Source organism: Morone saxatilis, unplaced genomic scaffold (assembly GCF_004916995.1).
Source record: "Morone saxatilis isolate NCDOM2014 unplaced genomic scaffold, NCSU_SB_2.0 Contig12, whole genome shotgun sequence".
Taxonomy (NCBI): Eukaryota; Metazoa; Chordata; class Actinopteri; family Moronidae; genus Morone; species Morone saxatilis.
Genome location: NW_023339674.1, coordinates 11,744,124 through 11,754,123, shown reverse-complemented (window position 1 = coordinate 11,754,123; position 10,000 = coordinate 11,744,124). Strand labels below are relative to the sequence as shown.

The window sequence follows — 10,000 nt, the reverse complement described above, 5'->3', positions numbered from 1 at the left end:
ATCTCACTATCTATCTATCTGTCTATCTATCTATCTATCTATCTATCTATCTATCTCACATTCACACTGGTAAACTAACAAACTGGAGAGAAAATAATCCTTAACCTCGACAACCTCTCTGAGCCTTGTAGAATTTCACTCCATGATGACACACACACACACACACATACACAAACACACACATATACATATACACATACCAACACAACATACACAATACACACACCACACGTGTCCCACAATATTGTTGTTGCATGAATGCGTCATGCTCTACAACATGTGGACCGTGTTCTCCCTCGGTACAGGTTACATGATGTGATTTGATTAGCGAGCTCGGTGGCTGAACTCGTGACGCTGCTGCTCTGCACTGTTGCTTCACACGAGAAAAGACCTGCGTTCATAAATGTGCTCTTCTTAGCTCTTATAGCCTTTATGTTGGTTGTACTTTTTGTGACCTCGATTTATTATTGGACCCTCGTTTTAATTGATCTGTTGATGATTTTGGGGGCTGAGTATTATAGCTTCTAATGCATTTAAGTACACGGCACGTGCTTAAGTATAATTTGGTATGCTGTGACCGGTTAAGTTATCGTGTACTTGAAGAATAAACCCTCAACTGTTGGTGCTTTTTTTGTCACATTGCTTGTGCTTAAGTCTGCACTGCTGACTTATGGGGAAATGAGGAAGTTCTGGATGTGAGACAGAGCTTTTTGTCTCTCAGGGAATGTGACCTGATATCATTTAGTTTTCTATCTGACATTTTTGGATCATCACCCTTCCATAACTGTATCCTAAAGATAAGGTTGAACTCCCTCAGCGCAGGTTTTCCATCTTCTAGTTCTGGGAATTGATGCCAAATGGCACCATGTCAACCATTATTTGTGGTATTCACTATAGGTTATCAACATTGAGACTTTACTTGCTTTCAGGACATAACTGTACAGTTTTAATGTGCACACAGAATTCATTAATTAGGCAGAATTCGTAAGGATAATGGTTATATATCATACATGTCACTAATAGGTTGATCAGCACTCTCACTCACTGAGCTCAGAGGAAATGCTAGACGATCGTAATTTAAAGGCTGAAGACTCAATTTGAATGATGATGATTTAAAGCCACAACACTGCTAACACCAGCAGTTCTTTACCTCCTTCCTCATTCCTAAACTTCCTCCCTCACCATGCCTCACTGCTTCCTGCTGTCGTGTTTTCCTGACAGAAGGGAGCACTGGAAGCTGCTGTCCAGCCTGAAGACCACAGTGGAGGGTCTGCTGTCCACCAACAACCCCAACGTGTGGTCACGTTACGGCGGCCTGCAGCGGCTACACAAGGACATGAACAACATCCTGAGCCATGGACTGAAGAATGAGCAGGTCAGAAGTCTCGCCATCTGACCGGTGCCGCTCTCCCCTTTCTGTGTTTATTTGTTTTTGTTCAATCTGGCAGATTTACAGGTCCAAGTTAGCATTTGCTAAACTTTGACCTGGAAATCTGCATGTGTTTGACCATGGGACACACCTTGAATCAATGACTCCTTCATTGATTCAAGGTGTGTCCCAGAATCACCACACAATACCACACTATTAGACGACATACTGCGTTATCGGTTGGCTCTTTTTTTTTACCAGATTACCCATTTTACACCTGTAACATCACATTCTGCTTTGGTGGGAAGTGCAGGACAGTTGTGTTGACGTGAAGTGAATCTGATTGCAGGTATAGATGCTAAGACTTCGGATACCTCGATAAAGTTTTGCAATCAAACCAGTAAATGTAACTCATCTCAGTTTCTGTAAGTTTCTGACTTACCTACAGGTCGTCAGGAATGGTTAAATCTCATGCTTTATCGATGATCAGACCGGTATTACCAGTCACTATCAGTCGACTTCCTAAGATATGGTTAACAGTGGGGCGCACTCATTGTGTTTATTGAAGCTGGTGTTCTCTGTATCTGGGTCATGCTAACAGCTGGTTTTGCGTTGCAGGTGTACTACAAGCAGAGAGACTACTGGCCGTTTGTGTGGTGTGTTCGCTACATCAGCCCCCACCTCGCCTCGCACGTCGAACAGGTATGGTCACTGCCAGCCGCATGTAATTGTGGTATGCACATATTTTTCAAGTTTAGTCAACAGACAAATCTCTTGTGCACGTACTTTGCAGTACAGTTTTTATTTTGTTTCCAGAAGATTTAGGTAGTATGTTAATATGTGGTAGCCATAATCTCAGCCAGGTTTCCACCAACTAAAGAAATAATAGTCACTGTTTAGCAGTTTGTGTCAGTGATTAGGGCTTTACTGATAAGACATTAATCTTGAGCAGACGAGTATATATTATATAACTATGTAATCTGTGTTGTAGGATCAGTAGTGTTGCTCTTGAACATAAAGGAAAAATAATCACTGACTTACAAAGCTGACGAGCCACATGTGATAAGTCACATAATTCCTTTTTGTAAATGTCACCATGCAAATTTCTGCCCTGGTTGTTATCAGGTTTTTGCACAGCAGTTTTATTTATCTCCAAACCATGAGTCATCTTTTTGCTTGGTTTGTTTCAAAGCTTAAAATAGTGTTGGAAATTCTGTGAACCTTTTCAGGTGGGTGTGATATGTTTCAGTTCTGCAATTTATATGTACACACTCCTCAGGACTGCACCTTACCTCCCTTTTTGTCCTGTTTATACTGTATATTTTTTTTTTGCACTGCTATTGGAGTGGCTTTTAATCTATTGTACATGTGTATAGTGACAATAAAGGCATTCTGTTCTATTCTATATTGACACACAACAAATGATGCATTTTATTCGCTCTTGATTCCCTCACTTTAGGAGTTCAGAAACTGCTGATTTACTTGTGAAAGCATAGTCGCCAGGCTGTGTATTATCCATATACTGATAAATTTTATATATTAGCATTGGCAGTGTGTTTGCTGTACCAGGCACTGTGGCAGGAAACTAATCCTCATTTAGCTGTTAAATTGTGTTCGACTGTGAAAATAGACGCACTTTGTCAAAAACAATAGTTCCTTCTTTTCTTAAGTTGTAATGTACAATGTTTTTGTGTTGTGGAGACCAGTCACCCTTCAACCCCAGTTGCCTCTTTCAATTGTTGTGACTGCAACAACAAAGGGCTTAGGAGTAGATGGAATCTAATTATCTTCATTACTCTCTCTATTTCTGACCTACAGGGCTTACAGCAAGCTCGGCCATGATGTAATCATCATGTGACGACTGGTTGTTGATATATGGGCCGCTGTCTCCGGGATCTGTGCTGATATGTTGTTTTCTCACTCCTCATTCCAGGCGTTGCTCACTCTGCTTAGACTGTCAAGCCTATTCACCGTTCACACATTGTTTTTTTAGACGAATAGATAGAACATCATACTTAATTGGGCTGCACACAAGCAGCAATATATCTGGAGTAAACAGGATCCCATGATAGTGGCTGTCATGCTGTTTAACTAAAAAAAACATGTGGACAAAGAAAAAGTGACATTTTGTTAGTTTCAGTGTTCTTGTTGTTTATATTCAAATAACTAACATTTGTTTTTGTTTGCACCGCTGTCAACCTCTTTCCCATCTACCTTTCTTTTCACAACCTGCTTTCACAACATTTCTTTCTTTCTCTTGCTCCCTCTCCGTCCTCAGTTCAGCCAACTGGAGCCGGTGCTCAGCAGCGGGATGAAGAGTGCTGGTGAAAGCTATAAGGCCGAGCGCTGGCTGCTTCACAGCTTACAGGTTCACATGCTGTCGGCGCAACTCCGACCTTTGCTCCGGCATCTGGGACATACGCGTAAATACTATAATGGTGAGTTTCACAGTAACGGTCCAGAAGACGGCTGTCTGAAGTTTAAAATAAAATAAGAAGCAGCTGAAATTACTTTTTTTTTTTTTGTTACCCAGTTCCCTCATTCTCTGTTTCTGTCTGACTTTCTCTCCTCTCTTTCACTTTTCTCTTTGTGTCTGCACTCATGTCCCACTCATTTATCATATCTCTCATTATCTTATCTTCTCTAACCCCTTTTTGTTTATTTGCCTTTCAGATGATGCCTTTCTGCTGAGTGAGCCTCATGTGACTGCCATGTTCCAGTGTCTGGAAGCTGTGGAGCAGAATAACCCCAAACTACTGGCCCAAGTAGACACCGTTGGGGTGGGTCTTATGAATAAAGTCGTTCTACTTTGCTGCATTTATATCTCATCCATTATCATTTTGTTGTTAATGTTTATATGTGTTATTACGTGCCATTTTTCGTTTTGTCACTGTGTTATCACAATTTTAAGGGGGGGGGGGAGGGGGGCATTTTAGATTTTACTTTAACCTGTTTTATCTCTTCCTTGTCCCCCCCCAGCTGTCCCCTCTGAAGGGCCCACCGTGTCTGGGCCTGTTGAAGAGCCAGAGCCTGTGTGTGTTGCCAGGGTCTGGAGGGGCTTGGAGGAGCGCTGACTCAGCTCTCAGAGGAGACTCTCTAAATCGCAGACTCACCACCTCCAACTGCTCCCTCAGAGAAGCAGTCGCCACCAGCCACAACTCTGGGAACACTATGGGAGTCAGGTCCCAAAACAGCAACAGCACAAGTGAGGAGAGGGTGGAGGGTGGACAAATGTAGTTTTTAAATGGGTTTTATGGATTTATTCATTTTATGCCTTTTATGTATAGTTTTCCTATTCAGCTGAATGCTTAACCAGTTTTGGTCATGGGGGTTAAAATGTGGAACTTTGTTCTTACAGTATTTTGCCACATCTAGGTTTGTGGTTAATTTGTGGTTGAACAGAAATTTTGCAAGGTCCTTCCACAAAATGATTTCAGATCCCTGAAAACAGTGTGGACCAGACATCATGTTGTCTCTAGTCAAAGATTTTAGGGTTATACATGAATCAAATGAAGAGAAAATGGTCACTATTCTGTAGTCAGTACATACAGGGCTACAAGGGGCGGGGTGGGGGGATGGCACTATGAATGCACTACAGTTTGGATGTGAATAGACTGACTGACTTAACCATACAGAGGCCTGATTGTTTGTAAACAAGGTCAGTTATTGAAGAATGTGTTGATACATCCTCCAAATCTCAATGTCCCGAACAAGCTGTACACACAAAAATTAATACAACTGTTTTGGACTGGTTTTCCTAAACACATTATAACATTATTGTTACTTTTTGATCTGTAAGCAAGCCCTCAGCAAAGTGTGTGTGCCCTTTCTATTGTTGACCTATCTATTGTTTTGCAGACACTACCTCTCCAGCCAGCAGCGTGGGAGCTCCCTGGGTGTGTGTGTCCAGTCCTGGGGAGAGTGAGCGGGGTGTGACGCCCCCTCCTGGCCCCGTCTCTGTCCCTTGCATATCACTCACAGAGTCCCTCTCGCCCACCTCCGTTCAGCCTGAGGCTGGGGACTCTGGTGACGGCGAGTATGACGACGGTCCGGAGTACCTGGCTATTGGTAACCTGGGGCAACGCAGTCGGCGTGATTCTCGAAGCTCCACCCACAGCAGTGACCAGGGCGAGACCCAGCAACAGTCCCTGCAACAGGGTTCCCTGGTTCCACCTCCACCGAGGCGCTCATCTTTTTCAGAGGGTCAGAGGGTGCCGGGTCGGGGGTCCCAAGGACACACGCGCTCTTTTTCTGACACGGGCATCAATCAGAAACTCAGGAACGGTAAGTAAACTTGGACAGCAGCCGATAGCTGTATGACAATCGCTGGGGCTAACGAAAATTCAAAAAGAAGTGGTTGACAAGCAACTGTATTCATTTATTATTTTAAATAGGTTCATTGAAGACTTAATATTTCTCTAGCATCAGAGAGTCCTCAAAAAGTCTGCTAACAAGTTATCTTAAATATCTTGGAAGCACAAGTATTTGTGCAGTAAAGCTGTATGATTCATGTTCAATCTGCAGCAGATACGATTGAGCATCTAGTCCAGTTTTACCTTCTTGATGTGTAAGGATGGTATCATAGAGCAGTTACATGAAAGTAAATATACATCATATTTACTATAGTGGTGAACTGCAGCTTTTCACAGTTATTAGGGCGTTTATTTCTTCCTCAATCCTCAATGTGCTGCATGTCTACAGGCTTACATTTTCATAATGTCTGGGAATTAATGACTTTAGCCTTCAGCTTCCTGCAGGTGATGGAAACATCCCTGGTTAATTATTCCTTTTCTTGCATGTTGCATAAAATGAAGGTGAGATTTCGATTGGGGGTGCACCTACATAGTCTGTGTTTATTTATAGCTCTGTAAGATAGGCCACTTTCTCTCTCGGAAGGTGCTCACTTCCTGTCTGATGGTTTTAAACGTTTCCGAATCAACATCTCTATTCTTGGCTTGAGGTAACTTTCTTTCTTTATGCTCTATCTCTTTTTCCCCTCTCTCTTTCTACTGTTTGCGCAAAGGAGGGGGCCACCGAAAAATCACCATAATAATAGAAGATCCGGTAGCAGGTTGGCAGCACAGTTCCACTGTGCTCCATCATTTGACCCCCCTCCCACCCCTGTTTTCTTATTCCCCCTGCATGCTGACGAACGCGCTCCATCCTTCTCATTTCAAGTCTTGTCTTCAGCTCACATTTTGGTGTTTGACATTCGTGTTTAAACAGTTTTAGTTTTTTGTTACTGAGGTCAAATTGATGTGATGAGGCCATGACTGATCTCTTTTTTTTTGTTGTTGTGGTAGTTTTTCTTAATACAGACTTTTCTTCAGTGTTTTGTTTAAATTAGCATAGAAGTTACATCTAAACTGTGTGTAGATCATGATCCCTGATGGGTGTACGTACGTAAATAAAATACAAATGTACAGTGTAATGCAATACACACTTAGTCCTCGGGTAAAAGTAAGATTTGGATCACTCTACCAATTTATAAATAGATGTGTATCACTTCTGAATATCTACATCCCTAATTCAAGTCATAATCCTGACAAAGGTCGGCAGTCATGTTTTTGTTTCTGCATGCAATAAAATGAATCATCTCCATAGATTGTATTGATTGTTTGACACAAAGACAAAGAAAGTAAAAAAAGCCTTTAACCTGCTTTGTGTATGAATAATGATGCATGTTCATCAATTTTAAAAAATTTAAGTGTTTATTTTAGTGACTCTGGCAATTAGGTGATAAGAGGCCCTTAACATGCTCTATTTGTCCCTCAGAATCGGCAGGGGACGGCTGTATGAAGGACTACAGCCCTTTCTCACCTCAGCACAGAGATGCCAGCACCCCCAGTTCCCTCTACATGGAGTCTCGTGAGTTTTCCGATTTTTTTACTTTGCAGGACTTTTCTGCTTTTACATTGATGTTGTAGATCCTGTTGTACTTATAAATTATTGCAACGGTAGATCAAACTTTTATTCTGGGATTGTTAGATGTTAATGTGAGGAAATATGGGAGGAAGTTGGACAGGAAAGCTGAAATGTTTCAGTGAACAGTGTTTCAATGATTTTTCAGTTCCTGAATGTGAATGTAGCCAGTGTGTCAGCTGATCCATAAATGTGACACTCTGGACCTGAGCAGGAAGGTCATAGAAAAGGTTGATGTTTTATTGGACACAGTATTCATAGTGAAATTCTGCTTATCTGACTCACTGCATCTGCTTCTTTATGGTTTAGATAATAGCGTGCCGTTGGATTTTGGCAAACTTATTACTTAGAGTATTTTATTTTGTTCAGTTTCTATGACTTGACAGATTAAATAACAGATTAAATAATGCATTAATACATGAAAACATTACAATTTGTCTTTACTGTTTCTGTTTTGTGTATTGGTGTCACATATTCTTCTGTGTTTTTGTGTCTTCAGATGGGTCCCAGTGCAGCAGCATTTCAGATGGGATGTTCAGGAAGCCGTCGGAGGGTCAGAGCCTCATCAGCTACCTGTCAGAGCAGGACTTTGGCAGCTGTGCTGACCTGGAAAAGGTCAGGAGTTGGTCAATTTGAACTCATGACTAATTCTAAGTAGTCTTTTGACTACTTAGAACTCTACTCTACAAACAAAGTGTTGCAGTTCAAAAAGCTTTACATATGCAAATTTATATTTAAAAGAACTTTTATTAAATTCTGCAAAAGCTGTGATAATAAAAGCTTTCGAAAAAGTACAAATTGAACTTATTATGTTGGATGACTTAAAAGTTAGGCTTAGTTTCTGCTTGATTCATATTTTCCCTGTCTTCTGTAGGAGAACGCTCATTTCAGCATTTCCGAGTCCCTTATTGCTGCCATCGAGCTGATGAAGTACAACCTGCGGCGTCAGGAGGAGGAAGGCGAGGAGGAGGGAGACAGTGACTGTGAGATTCAGCAGCTCAAACAGAAGATCCGCCTGCGTAGGCAACAGATCCGACGCAGCCGTCTGCCGCCCTGCGCAGCCTCCCAGCACAGTAAGGCAACGTTGGCAGTAGTCAGCTGTGTGGATACATGAAGTCATTTCTTTATATGATTCATTGACTAAGAAATTATTAGTTGATTATTTACAAATACATAAATGTGATTTCAATTACTAGACATTAGTAGAAAATATACTCTTAGTAACTTTCAAAAATATATTTTCAGATATAATAATCACTAGATCATTAGAGCTACTTACTCAAAAATTGTGGTGCCAGGTTTGCTGTGATTTCAGTTTGGTATGTGTGCTTTTAGCCATGTCCATTAATATATTGTAGGGTCCATTAGTTAAGACAATCCATGTCATGTATTTCACCAATTTGGGTCTCAAGTCTTTCAGCTACCTCAGTAGACTAACCTCACTGCATCAATGTGGCATTTGCTACAGTTGATTTCAGTCCCTCGTCTCATTCCTCCTCTGCAGTTTTCCCCTCCACTGACAGCGGTGGCTCCAGGAGGAGCTCCCAGGACTCCTGCCAGGGCCTGTCTGACTCCGGCTCAGCTGAGGAAGTGGAGGAGTGCGAACTACAAGGTAGAGAGAGGGAATGAGGGAAGCCTCTGAAGATTTATCACTTGTCTGTGTGAATGAGTCTGTTTCTGTTCTGGTCATAATTCATAACCTCATTACCACACTTGCTTCATGTTGCCCACCAAGCATGTCGTGCTTTACCATGGACCGTAAACATGGAGGCCTGAGTACAAAAGTCACAGAATGGTAGTCTGTAGTGTTAGTGAAATGGTTTTATTGGCTTTAGTATTTATACAGACCTTACAGTCATGTGAGTTGGCAAATGAAGGATTTATATGGTCCTGATAAGGGTTGTTTGATCTGGAAAAGCTTCTGGTATGTTCCAGGCAGTGTTCACTAAGTCCTGTTGAGACATTTTTATTGAATAGATGTCAATTTCTGTTTTGTGTGACAAATGGTAACACAAGAGACTAATAGTCACTAACATAAAAATATATCCGAACCTGTATTGCTTTGATACTATTAACATGGGTTATGGGTTTTCAAATGTGCATGTACTTTGTATTTAACTGTGTTTGTGTATAACTGCAATTCTCAGTACTGCGGTGTGAGCACACAAAGTGTGTTGTATCTTGGGGCTGTATAACTGCATGACTTCCACATGTACTGTATCGGTGCAGTATACTGTACTGTTTGCCTGTGACACTGACACACAGCTCTGTGGAGTGTTGAAAATGTTTGTGCTTGTGGTGACGGTTGTGCTGAGTGTTAGTTTCTGTCTCTCAGATGGCTGTGAGGGTCAGTCCCTGCTGGCGGTGTCTCAGAACGGCCTCTCCCTGTCACTCGCCTCCCTCTTCTCAGGTATCTGAAGGCTGGACGGGTGGACGAGGCTCCACAGCTACATACAGACTGTTTACTGTGGCGGTGTTCCTCTGAGAGGAGGCTAATGGCTCCACTCCAAACTGACTATTTCTGTCTTTTTAATACCTTCTGCTAAACTGGGTGGCACTTCAACCATAACTCCGCTATTTACAGTTTTTTATAGCACGTTTTTTGTCTTGTATTTAATCATACTGATTGGTTCTGCACAAATCTTCCAGTGTACACAACTCTCAGATTAAAACACTTTAATCTGAGATAATAATAATTATATATATATA

The 10,000-nt window shown here is 41.6% G+C and overlaps 1 protein-coding gene across 2 annotated transcripts in view; it reads left to right on the top strand.

Annotated features, from left to right (window-relative positions):
• Window positions 1-10,000, top strand: part of rubcn (rubicon autophagy regulator) — a 22,244-nt gene that overhangs the window by 1,173 nt on the left and 11,071 nt on the right. The window contains exons 2-12 of one of the 2 annotated variants that reach the window (XM_035653299.1): window positions 1,222-1,375; window positions 1,988-2,071; window positions 3,648-3,807; window positions 4,043-4,149; window positions 4,349-4,574; window positions 5,228-5,653; window positions 7,145-7,237; window positions 7,791-7,906; window positions 8,166-8,364; window positions 8,796-8,903; window positions 9,627-9,701. In XM_035653299.1, coding sequence (XP_035509192.1) covers window positions 1,222-1,375; window positions 1,988-2,071; window positions 3,648-3,807; window positions 4,043-4,149; window positions 4,349-4,574; window positions 5,228-5,653; window positions 7,145-7,237; window positions 7,791-7,906; window positions 8,166-8,364; window positions 8,796-8,903; window positions 9,627-9,701 — 1,748 coding nt within the window. The remainder of the gene's footprint in view (window positions 1-1,221; window positions 1,376-1,987; window positions 2,072-3,647; window positions 3,808-4,042; window positions 4,150-4,348; window positions 4,575-5,227; window positions 5,654-7,144; window positions 7,238-7,790; window positions 7,907-8,165; window positions 8,365-8,795; window positions 8,904-9,626; window positions 9,702-10,000) is intronic. The other variant, XM_035653300.1, reaches the window with a different exon arrangement.